The 23,049-nt window shown below is 47.2% G+C and overlaps 2 protein-coding genes across 8 annotated transcripts in view; one reads left to right on the top strand and one right to left on the bottom strand.

The window, feature by feature from the left end:
* The window catches only part of TOM1L2 (target of myb1 like 2 membrane trafficking protein), a 107,604-nt gene extending 100,509 nt beyond the window's left edge, over positions 1-7,095 (bottom strand). For 2 of the 7 annotated variants that reach the window (XR_011022627.1, XM_068243547.1), the window contains exon 1: positions 6,895-7,095. Coding sequence is in view for 6 of the 7 variants with exons in the window: in XM_068243547.1 (XP_068099648.1) it covers positions 6,895-6,946 (52 nt within the window). In the remaining variant the exon portion in view is untranslated. The remainder of the gene's footprint in view (positions 1-6,894) is intronic. The other 5 variants (XM_068243552.1, XM_068243549.1, XM_068243550.1 and 2 more) reach the window with 3 other exon arrangements.
* A 136-nt stretch (positions 7,096-7,231) lies between these two features.
* DRC3 (dynein regulatory complex subunit 3) overlaps positions 7,232-23,049 on the top strand; it is a 58,332-nt gene continuing 42,514 nt past the window's right edge. Inside the window, exons 1-4 of the mRNA XM_068243553.1 lie at positions 7,232-7,323; positions 9,477-9,648; positions 13,829-13,945; positions 21,161-21,327. Coding sequence (XP_068099654.1) covers positions 9,489-9,648; positions 13,829-13,945; positions 21,161-21,327 — 444 coding nt within the window. The 5' untranslated portion in view covers positions 7,232-7,323; positions 9,477-9,488. The remainder of the gene's footprint in view (positions 7,324-9,476; positions 9,649-13,828; positions 13,946-21,160; positions 21,328-23,049) is intronic.

Raw genomic sequence — 23,049 nt, forward strand, 5'->3', positions numbered from 1 at the left:
GCTGCTGCATTCTTTTTTGGCAATTGGAAACAGCTGTAAACAGCTATTTCCCACAATGCAGCGAGGTTCCCAGACAGGAAACTGCCAGGAGTACCACGGTACTCAGAGTTTCTTGTGGGAGGAGTTTCTTGTGGGAGGGGTTTCACCACAATATCAGCCATACAGTGCCCCCTGATGGTCAGTTTGTGAAAAGGAATAGATTTCTCATGTAAAAGGAGGTATCAGCTACTGATTGGGATAAAGTTCAATTCTTGGTCGGAGTTTCTCTTTAAAGACCATGGCAGTACTAGCTGGCCTCAAGCAGACCAACTTCAAGAGACCCACCAATAAACAGTCCCAAAAATGGTTTGACAGTGAATGCAATGCTCTACGTAATTCTCTAAGGGCAACCTCTAACCAAAAGTACACAGACCTCAACCACCAGGACCTAAGGCCTGGAGCCCACTAGCAGTACGTTACTAAGCCATTTCTAAGAGATTGTGATTTGAAAAGCTCGTGCTAATGTAATGCTATGGGTGTGATCCCACTGGAGCGATGCAATTTTATAAAATTCACCCATAGCCTTGCATTAGCAAGAGCTTTTCAAATCACTAGCGCTTAGGAAAGACCGCTAGTGGTTTTGAGTCCTGAGAAAAGACCACTACCACCTACAGAGGCAATACAAAGACAACCTCAGGCGGAAAAAACAGGGCCACATCTCCCACAAACTCCAACAGCTGGAGGACTCCCTCCAAGACAACTCATTCTGGGAGACCTGGAACCACATTGGGACTAAGCCCAAGAAAAGCCCTCTACACATCCAAAATGGCCACATCAGGCTCCACTACTTCAGGGACCTCTACAAAGACATCCCAGAAAATGCCCAAACCCCGGAACAGAAACAAATAGCCGCAAAACTGAAGGACATGGAGGAGACAATCAAGGACTTTCAAAACCCCCTGGATACACCAATCACGATGGAGGAAATAAGAGAAAGAACAAAGCTGATAAAATGTAAGAAGGCTAGCGGTACAGATGGAATCCTGCCAGAGATGATCAAATACAGCCCCCCGGACATACATGAGGCACTCGCAAGACTATCCAACCTCATCCTGAGTGCGGGCTCCTTTCCTCAGGCCTGGAGTGAAGGCCTCATAACACCCATCTACAAGAATGGAGACAGATATGATCCAGCAAATTACTGAGGAATCTGTGTCAGCAGCACACTGGGGAAACTGTTTAAAGGGAACCCGAGGTGAGACAAATATGGATTTCCTTTTAAACAATACCATTTGCCTGGCAGTCCTAATGATCCTGTAAAAACAGCAAAAAATTAGCAGCGCTCCCAATCACCAATTCTCCTGTTGCCTCCTGATCCTGTGTCTCTAATACTTTTAGCAATAGACCCTGAACAAGCATGCAGATCAGGTATTCTGAATTACATACATTTAAAATCGGCGCCAGTAGACTTGGGCGCAGGATACAGCCGATATATACCCGATCCTGCTTCTGCACAAGTCCGGGCCGTGTTAATTACTATTCCCCCTCCAGGCCGGCATGGATAGTGGGGGAATGAAATAATTCGGCATCCAGCGATTGCTGGAGGCCGAATTATTGTGTTTTTTAAGCAACTTCGGCTGCGTCTTCTGACAGCGCCGACGTTACTCACTGAGCGCCGCTGTAGTTGCGATTGCCATTATAATCTATGGTGGCGCCGGCTGCGCCCAAATCTAGCAGCGCTGAAAAGCACTGCTCCATTCTGGATTAGCCTTATGCTTGTTCCAGGGTTTTAACTCAGACACAATGTATGCCAGAAGATCTACAGGACAGCCAGGCAACTGGCATCGTTTTGAAGGAAATAAATATGGTAGCTTCCATATCCCTTCTCACCTCGGGTTCCCTTTAACAGCGTAATCGATGAAAGGATCCTCTCCTACCTCACACAGCAGGACTTCCTCAGCAAAACCCAAGCCGGGTTCAAACCAAACCACCGCACAACCGACCACATCTACACACTGCACAGCCTCGTCAAGACCCATGTCCACAGCTCACGCGGCAAAATACAAACTTGCTTTGTAGATTTTAAAGAGGCGTTTGACTCGGTGTGGCACCCAGGCCTTTTCCTAAAACTCCCAGAGAGGGGGAAAGGAGGAAGAATCTATGATGTCATTAGGAGTTCATATACTGGGAACCAATGCAGTGTGAAAGTGGACGGGAAGAGAAGCGCGTTCTTCAAGCAGGGTCGAGGAGTCAGGCAGGGCTGCAGTCTGAACCCAACACTCTTTAACATATACATTAACCAACTGGCTGTAGCCCTGGAATCCTCCCCAGCACCAGGCCTCTTCCTGCATGACCGTGAGGTGAAGTTCCTGCTGTATGCAGATGACCTCCTGCTGCTCTCCCCATTAGAGAAGGGCTACAGGACAGCCTGGCAGTACTGGAGAGTTTCTGCACCACATGGGCACTGCCCATCAACCCAAAGAAGACAAAAATGATGGTGTTCCAGAGGAGGAATGGAAATAAAAAAAACCCACCTCTTCATTTATATTAAATGGCTCCCCACTGGTGTCCACCAACAGTTAAACCTACCCGAGGCTGGAGATTAACCAATCAGGAAGCTTTAAAGGAAATATCCGCGGTGCAAATAAAAATGAGATCTACTTGCCCGCAGCTTCCTCCAGCCCCTGGTAGCCGGTATGTCCCTCACCGCAGCTCCGGAGTCCCAGAATCCACTTCATTTCAGATGCCGACCTCGCCGGGTCGGCATCTACTGCGCCTGTGCCACTGTCAATCCCTCTCATGTTGTCTGGAGTGTACTGAGCAGGCACAGAAGTACTGTGCCTGCGCAGAACACTCCAGACAATGTGAGAGTGAATGACATCGGCGCAGTTCAGCATCTGAAACGGAGGGGATCCCGGGACTCCGGAGCTGGAGCGATGGACATACCGGCTGCCAGGGGCTGGAGGAAGCCCTGGGTAAGAAGATTGCATTTTTATTTGTAGCTCGGATGCTTCCTTTAAGCCAGACGTAGAAGCCCTGAAAGAAAAGGCCTGCAGAACCTGTTATGCCATCAGAAGGCAGCTTTACCACCTAAAAGCTGGGAGTCTGGGTAAAAATATTTGACTGCAACATCACCCCAATCCTGCTCTATGGCAATGAGGTATGGTGCCCAGTCACCTACCCTGACCAATCAAAATGGGACTCCAGCCCCACAGACGTCTTCCATCTAGAGTTCTGCGAGTATCTTCTCCAAGTCAGCCTACCAGGCAGAGCTAGGTAGATTCCCACTATGGCTGACTATCCAGCAGAGGGTGCTCTCATACAGGACAACACATACAGAACAGCAGCCCCAGCACCTACCACCATAAAGCCTTGCTGAACCACAGGACCCAGGTCATACCATGTTCCCTGAAGCAAAGGATACACAACAAATAAAAGGAACTATATAAAGCTGCAAGGAATGGAGGAGTGACATTATTATTAATTCATAAAGCGCCAACATATTCCATTTACATAAATGACTCACAGAAACACCGTCTACCAATCACTACAGAGGGAGTACACAATGGCTCCATATCTGGAGAGGCTACACCACCACAAAGACAGACAGGCCTTGAGCCTGTACCGTCTGAGCGCCCACAGCCTGGAGATAGAGACAGGGCACCACAGACAGACATGGAAGTCCTGGGAGGAGAGACTGTGCAGTATGACCAGGGGGGTCCTGGAGGATGAGGCCCACTTCCTGCTACACTGCAGCAAATACGCACCTGTGAGGACCGCCCACTTCCAGAGACTCTCCTCCCACAACCTGGAGATAGAGACAGGGCACCACAGACAGACATGGAAGCCCCGGGAGGAGAGACTGTGCAGACAATGTGACCAGGGGGTGCTGGAGGATGAGGCCCACTTCCTGCTACACTGCAGCAAATACGCACCTGTGAGGACAGCCCACTTCCAGAGACTCTCCGCCCCATATCCTGGATTTCACCTCCACAGATCAGGAGAAGAATCTATACATCCTACCGGGAAAAGAGGAAATAACTGTGCCCTTAGCAGTCTGCTAGGTCATTATTTGCCACCAACTGAGAGGAACATGACACCACATGGACTGTATACCCCTTATAGTGCCCCCTATACTCTCTCCACACCCCTATGGACTGTATACCCCTTATACTGCCCCTATACCCTCCTCACCCAGCCTTCTACACTGTCCCTTATATCCTCCACACCCCTATGGACTGTATACCCCTTATACTGCCCCTATACCCTCCTCACCCAGCCTTCTACACTGTCCCTTATATCCTCCACACCCCTATGGACTGTATACCCTTTATACTGCCCCTATACCCTCCTGACCCAGCCCTCTACACTGACCCTTATATCCTCCACACCCTTATGGACTGTGTATCCCAACCCCCTATACCCTTCCCTTATTACCACAACCACCCCCAACCATGCTAATATTTTGCTTTGGCAATGCTAAATGTATTTGGTCCTGCCAATAAAGCAGTTTGGATTTGGTTCTCACACATACATGGGAGTATACAGCAGAGGGTAGGGGGTGCCACACAAATAGAGGGCAGTGTCACAAAGATAGGGGGTGTCACACATATAGGGGTGTGTCACTTAGATAGAGAGTGTATAGAGCAGGGGGTGTCACACATATAGGGAGTGTCCCCCACAGCAGAGGGGACAGTGTCACTCAGATAGGGCATGGGTACAGCAGGGGGTGTCACCCACAGCACAGGGGACAGTGACACACATACAGCTGTATACTAGGGGGGGGGGGGGGGGGGGGGGGGGGGGGGTCACACAGAAATCTTCCATCTAGAGTTCTGCAAGTATCTCCTCCAAGTCCATCGAAGCACTTCAAACTCAGCTTGCCGGGCAGAGCTAGGCAGGTTCCAACTATGGCTTACTATCCAGCAGAGGGCACTCTCATACTGGGCACATATACAGAGCAGCAACCCCAGCACTTACCACCATAAAGCCTCACTGAGCCAGGGGGGCGAGGCCATACCACGCGCTCTCAAGCAAAGCATCAGCAGCCAGCCCAGCCAAGGCCACCAACACAGGCTGACAAAAGCCCAAATAAAACGGACTATAGAAAGCTGCAAGGAACGATACATAGAGGAATGGAGAAGTGACATAAAGAATTCCAAGAAACTCGCTGTCTATCAATCACTACAGAGGGAGTACACAATGGGCTCTATTCTCAAAGAGCCAAAAGTACCGCAAAATTTTACCGGTAAATTCCCGCCAGCGGTAAACTCCGCATTTTTTAAGCATTCACTAACATTTTCCGCATGTTTGCCGCATGCGGGAAAAAAGATGCGGAAACGGCCATTATTCATGCGGGAATCATGCGGTAAAAAGGTCGCATGAAAAAGTGTTTAAAAAAAAGTTAAAGTCCACCAAGCACAGCCCTTAAGCCTCCACACTTCATTAAAGTCAATGGGATGCGGAATATATCACCTACTTCTTGTAGGTGATAAAAATTCGGTAATTAACGAAGAAAAGATGCGCCTGAACATCTTTGAGAATTGATCTTTTATTGCGGAAAATACCGACTTTTGCGGAAATTTTACCGCATGAATCCCGCACTTTTATCACACTTTTTCCGCATGCGGAAAAAACATGCGGAACATTTTGAGAATCCCAACTTGCCGGTATTTTGGGTGCAAACTTCCCGCATGTACTTTACCGCATGCGGAAACTCATTGAGAATAGAGCCCATTGGCTCCATATCTGGGGAGGCTACATCACCACAAAGACAGACAGGTCTTGAGTTTGTACCGTCTGAGTGCCCACAGCCTGGAGATAGAGACAGGGCAGCACAGACAGACATGGAAGCCCCGGGAGGAGAGACTGTGCAGACAATGCAACCAGGAGGTCTTGAAGGATGAGGCCCACTTCCTGCTACACTGCAGCAAATACGCACCTGTGAGGACCGCCCACTTCCAGAGACTCTCCGCCCACATCCAGGATTTTACCTCCACAGATGAAGAGAGGAAACTCTACATCCTACTGGGGGAGGAGGAAACAACCGCGCAAAAAGCTGCCCGATATGTCACAGCCTGCCACCAACTGAGAGGAACATGATACCACATGGACTGTATTCCCCCAATACCCCCTATGGACTGTATATCCCAGCCCCCCATATTGTCCCTTACATCCTCCACACACCTATGGACTATATACCCCAACCCCCTTTATCCTTCCCTTATTCCCACAATCCCCCCTCCCCATGTTAATGTTTTGTTTTGCTTTGCTTTGGCAATGCTAAATGTATTTGGTCCTGCCAATAAAGCTTTTTTGGATTTGGATAGGAGCTGTGTACTGCAGAGGGGGGTGTCACACACAGCAGAGGGTGCAGTGTCACACATATAGAGGGTGTCACCCATATAGAGGGCAGTGTCACACATATAGGGGGTGTCACCCATATGGGAGTGTGTACTGCAGAGGGGGGTGTCACACATAGGAGATGTATACAGCAGAGGAGGGGGGAGTCACACCTATAGAGGACAGTGTCACCCATATAGAGGACAGTGTCACACATATAGAGGGTGTCACCCATATAGAGGGCAGTGTCACCCATATAGAGGGCAGTGTCACCCATATAGAGGGCAGTGTCACCCATATGGGAGTGTGTACTGCAGAGGGGGGTGTCACACATAGGAGATGTATACAGCAGAATGGGGGGGCGGGGGTCACACCTATAGAGGACAGTGTCACCCATATAGGGGACAGTGTCACAAATATAGGGGTGTCACCTATATAGAGGGCAGTGTCATACAGAGCAGAGCTGTGTACTGCAGGGGGGGGGGTGTCACTCAGTGGGTGTGCACAGCAGAGGGGGGAGGTGTCACACACACAGCACAGGGCCCAGCAGTCACACACAGGGGCCCCCCTTACCGATGCACTGGCCCACCGGGGTGCTGTACGGGTTTCCCAGCAGAAACTCCATCTTGATGACAACAAACAGCCGGACTCAGGCTCTCTCCCACAGACAAGCCGAGATCCCGCCCCTCCCGCTTCCCATTGGAGGGATACGTCAGAACCCTCACGTGATTGGCTCTCCGCCCTGTCACTGTGCGTTTATCCCGCCCTCATGCAGGCGCTCCTGCATTCCGATTGGCTGCTTCCCCCGTTTGTCTCCAGTGTTACGCTCACAGCTTGACCACGCCCTTACACCCCGGCGTGACGTCACAGCCAGGCATTGGTTTAGCTGGCCTTTGAATGACCCAGCTTTATTGTCAGCCGGGTATTGTGCGAGCAGCGCGTTGGTTGGCTGTTGCTGAGCACGTGACCCGTTGCTCCTGACAACCAAGGACGCGCCTCCAGGTAATACTGCAGAGCTCTGTCTCAGCTTTTTTTTTTCCCAGTATTAAATCCTATTTATTCCCCCACCTTCCTCTTTTGTGCTCATTTCACGTCTGATCTGAATACAGAAATCTCTATCTAAAAAAAAAAAAAATGATGTCCTTTCAAACTGTATGTTCAGCCTCTAAACTCTTCCCTAACTTGTTTTACAATGAATGTATTACAGAGGGACTGCACTGAATATAACTTAATGAATATATTGCTTATAGTTTACAATATTCATTTATAAATGATTTAGTCAGTGATTTCCCATTGTAAAATCTTTCCTCTCCCTGATTTACATTCTAAAATAGTAGCAGTAGGGTATTGTACCGTGTTAGCCATCAGTAAAAGCAAGAAGTTTTAAATCAGGATGATACCATTTATTGGCTAACTAAAAATGAATAAAAATAATAATAATATTCCGAAATATTATATAGTCCGAAAGCTTGCTTATTTTTATTCATTTTTAGTTAGCCAATAAATGGTATCATCCTGATTTAAAACTTCTTACATTCTAAAATGTTATCATAGGCGGCGACATCTTTACCGCTGGCAGGTGCAGCTCTGCGGAATGTTTGTAGTCTCTGTGTTCTGAAGCCAGTAGAAAAAAAAATGGTCTCCCAGAGTGCTCTGGTGGAAGAATTCCGCATAGCTAAACAGCCTAGGCTATGCATGACAGGGGGAGGGGGGGCATTGCTGCATACCAATATACAGTAATATATAGATATAGGAAGTGTTTCCGGTCAGGGAATAAGTAGGAATCACTGGGACCCCTGCAAAATTTTAAATGGGGGGGCCCACTCCACCCCCTCACTTTCTACACAGGTAAACTGAGAAACAATGTTATTAAATTGGCTAGTGCACATTGGTATGTGTTTTCCCCATGCAGATAAAAACTGACAGCAGTGCAGCACTGGAAGCGTTTTCTCTATCAGTGACATTAGCATCTGTGATATGTGCATGTTTCCACATATACAGACACACATGGCTTGCAGAAAACGCATACAGAAAACAGACAGATGAGTGTGCTCCCAGCTTCAGTTTACTACACTCACTCTGTCCTCCTCTGATGGAGCAGAACTGGCTCTGCAGACTCTTCTGGCATCACTACAGTACACAGCACTTGGGGAGGGGTAGAGAGGTTGGGGGCTGGGGGCTGTACTAAAGAGCCTGCTGCACACTGAAGAGGGACTGTCTACAAATCTTTCTCTGCTAAACTTTGTATTATTCGTTATCAGTGGTTGAGCAGAAGCAGTCATTAAGGCTACTTTCATAGTGGGACGTTGCGTCTTGATACAACGTTAAAGTCGCAACACAAACTAACAATGCAACGTCCCAAAAATGTCACAACGCAACTCTATGCCCTGTTATCGTTGCATACAGTAGGCATACAGGCAATGAAAAGTATGCTTCCAGGTCATTACTGAGCATGTGCAAACAGTCTAACGCAGCGAATAACGTGTATAACGCACAGCATGCAGCACCTTCTAATAACGCTAGACGTTACACACAAACGCAACGTGTGCACTGTGAATGTCGCATAGACTTAGTATTGCTGTGCGTTTGTCCACATTAAAACATTTTCTAACGTGCAACTTTAATGTCGCACTGTGAAAGAGGCCTAAAACAATTGTGCAGAGAGCATAAAGTTTTTTTTCTCTCCGTGCCCTTAGTTGTCATTCTCTCAGGACAGGAAAAAGAAACTTCTCCCCCCCACGAGTCCCCCTGCAGCTTGTGGACCCCCCTGCAGATGCATCTCTTGCAGGGTCTATTGTTACGCCCCTGTTACTGATGCTGAAACCAGAAAAATGTACGTAAAAGTGGATATCCTGAATATTTTACTACGTCACTACGCTTGCTGTTTTAGGGAAGAGCAGTGATAATCAAAGATAAATAAATGAAAAATACATTTTGCTCACCTGATGTTAGGAGTATACAGGGATTGGGAGGTGACCACCAGGGTGTTTTGGGGCCAAATGTTGCGCTGAAAGAGTTGGGGAGTTATCAGTTGCTTGTCAGACTGGGCTGCTGTTGCACAGTGTGCAGCCACCTTACACAAAGCCATTATACTCATACTGTACTATAAATAAGGTGTGCTGCATTCACATTTTATTGAAATTTCCTCCATGCAGAAACCCCTGAAGATGAGCGCTCTGTACGATACAGCGGAACCTAACGTCATTGATGATGAGATGCTGAGACGCGCCGTGGAGGAGCAGGGACCGGGGGAGGAGGCGGGGCGCATCGCCAAGGCCGAGGGCATCGATTTTAAGGACGTCACCAGATTGCACCTCGATTTCAGAAGTGAGGGTTTTGTATCTTTGGATTATGTCAGCATATTTCAGCAGCATGCGTTTCTCCTGTTGGTATATTGCTCGATTCGAAAACGAAAACTTTGGACATTGAAAAAAAACTAACGAAAAAGACAGGGAGACACAAGATTGCCGCAATGTTACCTTTTCAATACTCTTTTCCCAGCCTAAAATTAACAGAATGCTTGTGCAACAAAGTTAATCCAATATTACTTAAAGGGAATCCGAGGTGTCAGTGATATGGAGGCTGCCATATTTATTTCCTTTTAAAGAGGAACTGAAGAGAGAGGTATATGAAGGCTGCCATGTTTATTCCCTTTTAAGCAATACCAGTTGCCTGGCAGCCCTGCTGATCCTCTGCCTCTAATACTATTAGCCATAGCCCCTGAACAAGCATGCAGCAGATAAGGTGTTTCAGACTTTAAAGTCAGATCTGACAAGACTAGCTGCATGCTTGTTTCTGGTGTTATTCAGATACTACTGCAGAGAAATAGACCAGCAGGGCTGCCAGGCAACTGGTATTGATTAAAAGGAAATAAATATGGCAGCCTCCGTATACTTTTTACTTCAGTTCCCCTTTAAAGGGACTCTGAGCACTTCTCATGGGCATGCGTTTAAGATTCCGACCAGTACTGCAAAGTACATAAAGATGCATGCCATTGTGTAGCTTTTGCTCTCCTCTTTCATTTGATGCCTGAATCACCGTTCTACACCAAATAGTTTTCGTTCAATTTCAATTTAAAAATCACTGCTGCCATCTTGGCTATGTTATAACTTCTCTTCTGTCTTCTCTGTTAGAGAAGTGCATCACTGAATGAAGCAGGAAGAGGAAGTGACACGCATGGCCATTGCAAGAGGCTCCTCCAGAGGGGTCATAGCACGACTTTGTTGGAAGTCGTATGGCTTAAAGGCATGCCCATGAGAGGTGCTCGAAGTCCCTTTAAACAATACCAGTTGCCTGACAGTCCTGCTGATCCTGTGCCTCTAATACCTTTAGCCACACCCCCTGAACAAGTATGCAGATCAGGTAGTCTGACTCAGCTGACTCAGGTTTTATTGGATTAAACATATGCTTGTTCCAAGGTTTTGGCTAAGACACTACTTATGTCAAAAAATCAACAGGGCTGCCAGGCAACTGGCATTGTTTACAGGGAAATAAATATGGCCGCCTCCATGTCCCTCTCACCTCGAGTTCCCTCTAAACACTTTCTTCTTTCACTGAGTTTCCTGGCAGATTTGTAAACATCCCCTTCAAGAGGCTTCTCACATCCCCTTCGACCCCACCACCGCTGGCCGAGACAGTCTTGTAGTTTGTGGTCGCGCTCCCCTTTTGCACGAGCACCTCTCTACTGCTACTGCATGACTATGGCTATATCTGCGCAGCAGCACGGAGCTGCTCCTAGACAAATTAACATGGCAGCCGGCATATACCTCCCACTTCAGGTTTAAAGGCTAATTTATTTTGTTGGTGCATGAAATAGTAAATTATCCTTACTCTAAATTTCCTGGCATTTTCCCTCCTCACGTGAACTGAGAAAGCAACTTAGCAGTGAAAAGTCTTTTAAACATCAGATGGATTAACAAATAGTAGTGTTGTTGAAATTACTTTAATTTCCATGGACTAACACTAACCTTCACAGTAAACCTCAGGCTACATTCACAGTGGGGCATTGCGATCGTGCAGCAGTGCAGCTCAATTGTAAATCTATGCAACGTTCAGAGTGCGTCTGATGCAATGTGATCCAAGGGTCTCCAGCATGCCAACGCAGTGCATGCAGTGCGTTACAGTGCAACTTGTGTGACAACAGTGGCATTGAAGCATACCTGCCACTGACTGTATGCTTCACTGAAAGCAATGCAGCATTGCACAAATATTAGGATGAGGCAACACGTTTCGTAATTGTATCCCGCTTCCTCAGGTCAGTACACCAAAAAAATGGTACTGTATAATTGAAATGATCTGCCTCAAGCTCCTCAATGAATTGTGACCGATGAGCTCGAGACCTACCATCTCAGTTATACGGCACCTGAGGAATAGGGATACACCCTGCAAAACGCTTTGTCTTATTCCGTTATTGGTGAAATAAACATTTGTACTACTTATCAGTGGTATTGGATGCCGTTCTCTACAGTAGAGGTTAGACAATCACTACCTCTCCTTTTAAAATACAGTATTTTTTGGACTATAAGACTCACTTTTACTCTCCCAAAAGTGGGGGGAAAAAGTCACTGCGTCTTATAGTCCAAATGCAGAGAGTTCCTGACTTGTGAATGCCTGCCGATACCAACCTCCAACGTACTGCAATGTCGGGGACTCCCTGTACTGTGTCCATGCAGAGGAGGACACAGGAACAAACGGAGGATACAGGGGGACATACGGGGGACACAAAGGGGCATAGAGGAGAACAGAGGCAGACACATGGGGGACACAGGAGGACACAAGGGGGACAGGAGGACACAGGGAGAATCAAGCAGTACAAGGGGGGGCATGAGGTACAAAGGGGGAATAATCCACAAGATACCCCTTCACCATGGATGCACCAGGTTTAGTATATATTTTTTCCTCTGGTCTCTGTCCTCTAAACCTCGGTGCGTCTTATGGTCAGGAGTGTCTTATAGTCTGAAAAATACGGAAGTTTAGTTTTTATATTGTTTTATCATTTTTGTGCGTCTCTATCCTTCAGCTATTAAGCCAAGGACGAGTCTGCCTTCTAAACGTCCTTTAACTCCTGCGGACGGATCATGTGGTTTACAAGAGTTGTCAAAACCCTCAACTGCCCATCAATGTTCGAAGACCGCCAGGGATTAGAAGGGATGATTTTTACTGACTTACTAACGTGGATAAGTTAGGGCTGGCACACACCATCCACACTTGGCACACACACCATGCCTTCTTTAAGGCCTCTTTCACAGTGGGACGTTGCGTTTGATGCAACGTTAAAGTCGCACAACGTGCCCCTGACGCAGCGCATGCAGGTTATGAAATTGGACGTTAATCTGCACTGTCTTATGTGTCTCTTGGTGCGCCGTTTTCATCGCATACTCATGGAACGAAAACGGCGCATGCGTTACATTTTAAAAAAAAAATTACTGAGCATGTGCAACACACATAATGCAGCAAATGTATTGCTAAATGCACAGCATGCAGCACTTTCTAATAACGCTACACGTTACACACAACGCAACGCGTGCACTGTGAGTGTCGCACAGACTTTGTATTGCTGTGCGTTACTCTGCGTTATCATTTTTTATAACGTGCGACTTTAATGTCCCACTGTGAAAGAGGCCTTAAGGGAACTTGAAGCGAGAAGTATATGGAGGCTGCCATATTTATTTCCTGTTAAACAATACCAGTTGCCTGGCAGCCCTGCTGATCTATTTGGCTGCAGTAGCGTATGAATCACACTTGAAATAAGCATGCAGCTAATCTTGTCAGATCTGACAATAATGTAAAAAACAAAACTGATCTGCTGCATGCTTATTCAGGGTCTATAGCCATAGCTCCCAACTGTCCCTCTTTGGGAGCCCTGTCCCTCTTTTCTCCTCATTTGTCCCTCTTTCAGGACTTTGTCCCTCTTTCTATGTAAATATATATATTTCTCTACCAAAAAATTGTGTTTGACTCTAACCTTTTTTCCCATCCTTTAAAGGATACCACAACTGACATGTGGCAGAATGAGATAGACATGTGTATGTACAGTGCTCAGCACACAAATAACTAGGCTGTGTTCCTTTTTTTCTTTCTCTGCCTGAAAGAGTTAAATATCAGGTATGTAAGTGGCTGACTCAGACCTGACTCAGACAGGAAGTGACTACAGTGTGACCCTCACTGATAAGAAATTTCCCCTTTTTACCTCTTTCTTGCTCTCATAAGCCATTTTCTGCCAGGAAAGTGTTTTATAGTTGCAATTTCTTATCAGTGAGGGTCACACTGTAGTCACTTCCTGTCTGAGTCAGGACTGAGTCAGCCACTTGCATACCTGATATTTAACTGTTTCAGGCAGAGAAAGAAAAAAAGGAACACAGCCTAGTTATTTGTGTGCTAGGCACTGTACATACACATGTCTATCTCATCATGTCACATGTCACTTCGGGTATCCTTTAAGTACTAATTATATACAGTGGTTGTTAGAATTCACCATCTTCTCTGACCGCTGTATTTTATGTTGTAGACATTCTAAAGATTGACAATCTGTGGCAGTTCCACAATCTGACGAGACTGCAGCTGGACAATAACATCATCGAGAGGATCCAGGGTCTGGACACGCTGGTTCATTTAGTGTGGCTGGGTGAGTAACGCAATGACAGCGCTATGATTGTACAATCATTGTTCCTCAGCTTTCAGGATAGGTCGGGGATCGTTTAATGACTGACTGTAACTGTCACAGCTGAGCTCAGGCACAACCTTAAACAGCCATTAGTCATTTATTATAGCTGTGCAAGCTTGCTAATAAAATAATTGTAGTTTGTCTGCACAGGGCCGGTTCTCCCATGAAGCAAGGTGAAACATTTGCATTAGGCGGCAAGGATTACAGGGGCAGCATTTTTCTACTGTGTTTACACTAACAGCATGTAGACAGGGTAGAAAGAGAACAAGACTCACAGCCAGTCAGCGTGCTATTGTGTTGAGCTGCAGCATGTCATGTGAGAACATTAATTGAAGCAGAGTAAGGGCCAGCCCAGAACCCACTAGAGTGATTTTTTTGAGCGTTTGGGGAGCGCTTTAAATCGCTAGCGCTTTCCCTAAACGCTCTGCCATTGTAAATAAATGTAACCAATTCCACAGTAGCGATTGTGATTAGAAAAATCGCAACTGCAGGACATGCAGCATTTTGGTAGCGTGTGAGCTTCACTATAATGTATTGTAGCACTGGCAAATCGCTCATGAATCGCAACACATAGCGATTTGAGTGTGATTGCGAACTGTAAATAAAATAAAGGATACATTAACCACCCTGGCGTTCTGATAAGATCGCCAGGGAGGCTGCGGGAGGGTTTTTTTTAAATTAAAAAAAAACTATTTCATGCAGCCAACTGAAAGTTGGCTGCATGAAAGCCCACTAGAGGGCGCTCCGGAGGCGTTCTTCCGATCGCCTCCGGCGCCCAGAATAAACAAGGAAGGCCGCAATGAGCGGCCTTCCTTGTTTTGCTTACACCGTCGCCATAGCGACGAGCGGAGTGACGTCATGGACGTCAGCCGACGTCCTGACGTCAGACGCCTCCGATCCAGCCCTTAGCGCTGGCCGGAACTTTTTGTTCCGGCTGCGCAGGGCTCAGGCGGCTGGGGGGACCCTCTTTCGCCGCTGCTCGCGGCGAATCGCCGCAGAGCGGCGGCGATCGGGCAGCACACGCGGCTGGCAAAGTGCCGGTTGCGTGTGCTGCTCTTTATTTGGCGCAAATCGGCCCAGCAGGGCCTGAGCGGCAGCCTCCGGCGGTGATGGACGAGCTGAGCTCGTCCATACCACCCAGGTGGTTAAAAGGACCAAACAGAATTAAAATTGCAATTCGATACACAATCGCTGGCAAAAAGCTTACACTTTTTAAAAACGCTCCCAAAAGCGCCAAAAAACGCTCATGAAATCGCTTACAAAACGCTAATTAAAAACGCTACCGATTGCACCAGCGATTTGCGATTTGTCGCGGGCTACAGGCCTTAAGTGCGGGTGTTGTGAGAACATTCCAAATCAGGTGAGGGTGGGACGCATCCTCACAAGTTTGCCTGAGGCCTGGAACCCACTACAAAATGCTACCGCTAATTGCAATCGCTAGCGTTTTGTGTGAGCGTTTTGTAAGCGATTTCATGAGCGTTTTTGGCAGCAATTTTAAAAAGTGTATTCTGTTTGCCAGCGATTGTGTAGCGATTACCGATTAGCGTTTTTAATTCTGATTGGTCCTTTCAATCAATTTTAATTTGTTTACAGTGTGCAGTAACTTTAAAACGCTAGCAAAATCGCTCTGTGTGGTTTTTGATGAGCGATTATGCCAGCGTTTATACACTTTACATTGCAGAAACGCTAAACGCTAAAAATGCTGCATGTCCTGCGTTTTGCGTTTTGGTAATCGCAGTCGCTCCAGTGGAATTTGGCCCATCCAGTAACATTAGCTGAGCGTTTAGGGAAATCGCTAGCGGTTTGAATCGCTCACTAAACGCTCACAAAATCGCTCCAGTGGGTTCCAGGCCTGAGGCAGCAAAATGTCCAGAGCCGGCCCTGCATCTGCAGCTAAAGAAGAACACCGGGAAGAACTGAAGTGTAGAAAGAGATCATGCTTCCCGAACCCCTCCAGTTCAGCAGAATTTTAGGATTTTCTTTTAGGCCTGGAATCCAGTGATTTTAAAAAGTGTCAGTTTTTTGCCAGCGATTGCGTAGCGATTAACGTTTTTATTCCTGATTGGTCCTTTCAATTAATCTTAATTTTTTTTACAGTGTGCAGTCATTTCAAACTGCTTGCAAAATCGCTCTGTGTAGGTTTTGATGAGCGATTATGCCAGCGTTTATATACTTTTCATTGCAGAAACGCTAAACGTTAAAAAATGCTGCATGTGGCATGTCCTGCGTTTTGTGATTTGGTAATCGCAATCGCTCCAGTGGAATTTGGCCCATCCATTAATTATCTGAGCATTTAGGGAAATTGCTAGCGGTTTGAATTTCGCCCTAAACGCTCAGAAAATCGCTCCAGTGGGTTCCAGCCGTAAGTTTAGTTTCGGGGAATACGGAAACTTTTAAAGGGTTTTATTTCTGCCTCTTTCTCCGTTGGAGACATGTTATCTCCCTTCCTGCCCCCAGGAACTCTGTAGCTCTGTGTGGCTTCAGTACAGACACAGACTGGCGGTGGCTCTGCGCAGTGTTTACCGCCGGGATCCACCAAGTCCCGCATTGAGATGGATGGCAGCATTCATCTCAACGCGCTTACCATCGATTGCCGGCGTTCTCACCCCTGGTTGATCGAGTTGGCAACATGCGGAGACAATGACCATCACTGCGGATCAGATCTCCGAGGACTCCCACGCAAAGTACCATGATCGCTTGAACTCTCATTCACGCCCCTCAGGGCCGTTTCCTGGGCTCAGACTGGCAAGTAGAAGAAGCGGAGCGCAGGCAGAAGGACATAACCGCTCAGGAGCTGGGGACGCGCGGTGCAGCTAAATGGAAGAAGAAAGAAGATTACCAGCGCGATCACCTTCCTTGTCGTGTACGAGAGATAACGGCGCTGGAGACTTGGGCGCGGGATTCAGCCGGTATATGGCTGATCCTGCTGCCGCACAAGCCCCGGCCGTATTAAATACTATTCCCTCTCCAGGTCACCATGGATGGTGGGGAATGAGATAATTTAGCTTCCAGCAATTGCTGGTGGCCGAATTATTATGTTTTAAGAGTAACTTCAGCTCTGTCTTCCGACGGCACTGAAGTTACTCACAGTGTGCTGCTATAGCTGTAATTCCTATTACTGCCTATGGTGGCGCCGGCTGCGCCCAAATCTCCTGCGCTGGTTTCAGTGTGTTCGTCCTTGACTTTTCCTGGGCTGCCTGCGTCAGATGTCATGTCACCGATGTTTGATGACACCTGATGTCCTGTAGGGGTACTGCAGGCTGTCAGTGTGTGGCGCCCATGGTGGAGTCGGTTTTTACACCCTCGCCCTGGGTGCAAGTTAGCCTAGAAACTGCCCTGACGCCCGTTGTGTGGCGTCACGTGATGTCGCTTATACCCACGGCAAGAAAATGGGTCAGGGAATGCTGGTCATTGGGGGACGTCGCTTGGATCCATCTTTCTGTCTGGTGAGGTGAATATTCAGCTTTATAGAAGGGAGGAGCAGAGAAAGGGGGGAAACTGGTTACACTCTTCTGGAAAATATAAAAGCTATTAATAAAAACATATTTCCCAATATTATTATTATGTAGTCATTAAAATAATTAATAAGATGCTAATGATTTGGAGCTGATGGAAATGTTATGTTAATTTCATGCAGACTGGACTTGCTCATTACTTGTCAGTATAATAAACAATGCTGTCTGTATCACATCTGGATTAGTGCAATTATAGCAAAACTTTTATTCCATAGCAGCAGAAAGCACACAACGTTTCAGCACTAGGCCTTTGTCAAGTGTTACCAAATACAGCAAGTGTTCACAAACATATAGCAAACGACATAAAAAACACGCCCCAAAAGTGGGCGGGCACAAAAGCTTAAAGGTACAATGAAGGGAGCACATGGCCAACAATTTAAAGTGACAGTACAATATACAAAATTACAAAAAGCACCTCAAACTAAAATCATCATTAAGTCCGTTGGGAGCAAGAGTACTTAGCTTATCAATCCATCTGCTTTCACGTCTCAGTAAAGTGGTCTGTGCATCATCATTAGCAGCCGTAAATACCTTCTCCAGAACACACCAGCGTAGATCACTAACGGTGTGATCGCATTCGAAAAAATGTTTACCTATGGGAGAGTCGATTTTTTTTATCAGGATTATCAATGTACTTCCTATATAATCTGATATTACTACGATGTTCATTAATGCGTACACGTACTTCCCGTGTAGTCTGTCCTACATAGCCCATACCGCACGGACATTTCAGAAAATATATCACATTGGTGGTCATACATGAAAATTTGCCATTCACTTTAATTCTTGTCCCTTTCATAGGATGACATACATAGTCCCCTTTAATAATGCTAGAGCAATTTTGACAGCTGAGACATGGAAATGTCCCCAATTTATTTGGTAAAAAAGTGTCTCTCACAGGTGTGGTGTGCTTCACATCAGCTCTCACTAGCATGTCTCTGATACTCTTACCTTTCCTATAAACAAAAGGCGGGGGGGGGGGGGGGGGGGGAAATTTTGGACAACACAGGGTCTGCTTGTATAAGAGTCCAATTATCCAATATGCTTCTCCTGACTAAGCTGGCAACGGTGTCAAAAGTAGAAATAAATTGTACCCCCCCCCCTATCATATTGGTGCTTAGGCCTTTTACATCTCAGTTCTGACCTGTCCATTAGCGCAACAGTAGATGCTATATATTCCACTTCATCTTTCTTATAACCTCTTTCCGTAAAATTTTTAACAAGCCTGCTCGCCTGTTTGCGGTAGGTCTCATCCGTGGAAGTGATACGTCTAGCACGGATGAACTGGCTTTTAGGAAGGCCCTTAATCAAAGAATGTGGATGACAACTGTTCGCCAGCAACGCATTGTTTCTATCTGTGCTTTTTTTATACAAATCTGTGTGAAGCACACCATCATATAAATATACATCCACGTCTAAAAAATGCAAATTGCTCTTATGAAACTCCAGGGTAAACTTAATGGAACTGTGACAGCTGTTTAGGATTCTTACAAACCCCTTCAAATCCTCCTCTGACCCTGTCCAGAAAAAAAACAGATCGTCAATGTACCGACAATATGCGAGGCCCCACTTTTTAAATATGTCATTTCCAAGGATGAATTTCAATTCAAAGTCCCCCATAAAAATGTTTGCCAATGTGGGTGCATAAGGGGCCCCCATCGGAATCCCCCTTACTTGTAGAAAAAAATCATTCTGCACCCTAAAATAATTAGACCTCAAGCATAAACTAAGTAAGTCCATGACAAAGGGTAGATTGAAAGAGGGGTTCACTTTACTCTCTAATGACCTGCCAATCGACTCAGTGGCCTCAATATGAGGTATATTCGTGTATAAACTCACGACATCCAGGCTTACCAAATACTTGACTTCGTCAACATTTATCCCTGTCAAAAAATTCAAAAACTCTGTGGTATCTCGCAAACATTGTGGAATGTCCTTGACAACAGGCTGGAGTATGCTGTCAATGTAGATCCCCAAATGTTCCAACAGAGAATACGATGCAGACAATATCGGTCTGCCGGGAGGATGAATAGGGTCTTTGTGTACTTTGGGCAGAGTATATAGTACTGGTATCCTGTAATGTTCCTTAATCAATGCACATTTCAAACTGTTGGATATTAGCCCATTATCATGGGCTCTCCCCACTGTATCTTTAATTTCAGTTTTTATCTTCAGGGATGGATCATTTAATAAAGCAGTGTAAGTCTCTATATCTTCTACCTGTCTCCGTAGCTCCATGATATAATTGCTAGCATCCTGTACCACTAGGGCTCCCCCTTTATCAGCTTTTTTATATATCACTGTGCCATCATTCTGTAGTTGTTTTAAAGCATTCCTCTCTTTCAAAGTGATATTATGAGTCATTTTGTATTTTTCATGTTCCCAATGTGTTTCTAACTCATGTAACACTGTTTGTTCGAACACATCAAGGGTGGCATTAGTGATAGGAGCCTCAGCCTTACTAGCTGGCTTTAATCTCAAGGGGATGTCACTATCCTCTCTAGTATCTACTCTGTTGAGGCTATTGACAGGTTCTCTTAACTGGTGCCACAAACGCCATTTCATCTTGCGCATAAATTTATACATGTCCACCTTAAGATCAATTGTACTGTCACTTTAAATTGTTGGCCATGTGCTCCCTTCATTGTACCTTTAAGCTTTTGTGCCCGCCCACTTTTGGGGCGTGTTTTTTATGTCGTTTGCTATATGTTTGTGAACACTTGCTGTATTTGGTAACACTTGACAAAGGCCTAGTGCCGAAACGTTGTGTGCTTTCTGCTGCTATGGAATAAAAGTTTTGCTATAATTGCACTAATCCAGGTCGAGACCCAGTCTATCTTTCTATGCTGGCTTGTTGTATCTGCACCTTGATGGATCCAGGTGCTGACTGGTCGACTCCCTGGTGTTGATATTATCACACAGTTGAGCTCTGGAACTTCCTTTTTTCTGTGGTCTGTATCACATCTGTCATCCACTTCCCTGCACTGCAATAATCCAGCAAATACTGCATGAAATACCGCATGATTCCTTAAAGGAAACCTGGGATGGGGCTGGAGAAAGAAAATATAGATACCTGGGGCTTCCTCCAGCCCCCTCCATGCAGATCGTTCCCTCACCTCCGTCTTCCGCCTCCTGGATCTTCCCCAATCGGCTTCAGTAAGCCCACCAGTCTAGGGTGTCCTGTGCATGCGATGCCTGGCTGCGCACGCGCCCCATCACACCCCCGTTGCTGGGAGCGTTCTGCACCTGCCCCATACTGGCCCCAACTGGACGACTTACCAAGGCCGATTGCACAAGATTCAGGTGGCGGAGGAGGACAGTGTGGGAGTGATCAGACTGGAAGGTATGTGTCATTTTTTTCTCCTGCCCAATCTCAGGTTCACTTTAAAATACCGAATGAAATACTGCAAAAGGGAAAAATCCTAGTGAATTATCATGCATTTTTTTCAATAAATTGTGAAAATCTTTTACCACATGAGGTCAATTAGTGAACATGAGACTTTTACCAGACGTGTAGTGTCTGGATTGATGTGGCTTCTGTTGAAGGACTGAAGAGGTCCAGGTGTCTCTCAGTCCCCAGAGAAGTCATAGAAGAAGCAGAACCAGTTTGGGGGGAAAGAAGCTTTGTGCTTTATATAAACCCTCTGTTATTATTTTGCAGATCTGTCGTTTAATAACATTGAGGCAATCGAGGGGCTGAACGCTCTCATGAAGCTGCGCGATCTCAGCTTGTACAACAATCGCGTCTCTGTCATTGAGAACATGGACAGCCTGGACAAGCTGCAGGTCTTATCTCTGGGCAACAATAACCTGACGTCCTTGGAGAATGTGAGTGTGAAATGTTTTCCTAGGTTATCTGACTTTACCCACTGATATCTAACATTGCTTCTCACACCTAGCGCAGCTTAAAGGGAACCTGGAAGTGTTCTTACCAGAGTGTTTCTAAACTGAGGATCCTGCTTAAAGTCCAGTTCCCTATCCCTATGATATGATATAACCTCTGCAACCCCTGTTGCTACACCCCTGCCTGTCTCATCCACCTCTCCTCCCGCTCCTCTGATGCTGCCCCCTCTCTGCCAATCCCTACTGACCTCTGCTACCCGCTTCATCCACCTCTCCTCCCGCTCCTCTGATGCTGCCCCTCTCTGCCAATCCCTACTGACCTCTGCTGCTCATCTCATCCACCTCTCCTCCTGCTCCTCTGATGCTGCCCCTCTCTGCCAATCCCTACTGACCTCTGCTGCCCGTCTCATCCACCTCTCCTCCCACTCCTCTGATGCTGCCCCTCTCTGCCAATCCCTACTGACCTCTGCTGCCCGTCTCATCCACCTCTCCTCCCACTCCTCTGATGCTGCCCCTCTCTGCCAATCCCTACTGACCTCTGCTACCCGCTTCATCCACCTCTCCTCCCGCTCCTCTGATGCTGCCCCTCTCTGCCAATCCCTACTGACCTCTGCTGCTCATCTCATCCACCTCTCCTCCCGCTCCTCTGATGCTGCTCCTCTCTGCCAATCCCTACTGACCTCTGCTGCCCGTCTCATCCACCTCTCCTCCCACTCCTCTGATGCTGCCCCTCTCTGCCAATCCCTACTGACCTCTGCTGCCTGTCTCATCCACCTCTCCTCCCGCTCCTCTGATGCTGCCCCTCTCTGCCAATCCCTACTGACCTCTGCTGCCCGTCTCATCCACCTCTCCTCCCGCTCCTCTGATGCTGCCCATCTCTGCCAATCCCTACTGAATTCTGCTGCCCATCTCATCCACCTCTCCTCCCGCTCCTCTGATGCTGCCCCTCTCTGCCAATCCATACTGACCTCTGCTGCCCATCTCATCTACCTCTCCTCCCGCTCCTCTGATGCTGCCCCTCTCTGCCAATCCCTACTGACCTCTGCTGCCTGTCTCATCCACCTCTCCTCCCGCTCCTCTGATGCTGCCCCTCTCTGCCAATCCCTACTGACCTCTGCTGCTCATCTCATCCACCTCTCCTCCCGCTCCTCTGATGCTGCCCATCTCTGCCAATCCCTACTGAATTCTGCTGCCCATCTCATCCACCTCTCCTCCCGCTCCTCTGATGCTGCCCCTCTCTGCCAATCCATACTGACCTCTGCTGCCCATCTCATCTACCTCTCCTCCCGCTCCTCTGATGCTGCCCCTCTCTGCCAATCCCTACTGACCTCTGCTGCCTGTCTCATCCACCTCTCCTCCCGCTCCTCTGATGCTGCCCCTCTCTGCCAATCCCTACTGACCTCTGCTGCTCATCTCATCCACCTCTCCTCCTGCTCCTCTGATGCTGCCCCTCTCTGCCAATCCCTACTGACCTCTGCTGCCCGTCTCACCCACCTCTCCTCCCGCTCCTCTGATTCTGCCCCTCTCTGCCAATCCATACTGACCTCTGCTGCCCATCTCATCTACCTCTCCTCCCGCTCCTCTGATGCTGCCCCTCTCTACCAATCCCTACTGACCTCTGCTGCCCGCCTCATCCACCACTCCTCCTGCTCCTCTGATGCTGCCCCTCTCTGCCAATCCCTACTGACCTCTGCTGCTCTCCTCATC

This window comes from Hyperolius riggenbachi, chromosome 7 (genome assembly GCF_040937935.1).
Source record: "Hyperolius riggenbachi isolate aHypRig1 chromosome 7, aHypRig1.pri, whole genome shotgun sequence".
Classification (NCBI taxonomy): Eukaryota; Metazoa; Chordata; class Amphibia; order Anura; family Hyperoliidae; genus Hyperolius; species Hyperolius riggenbachi.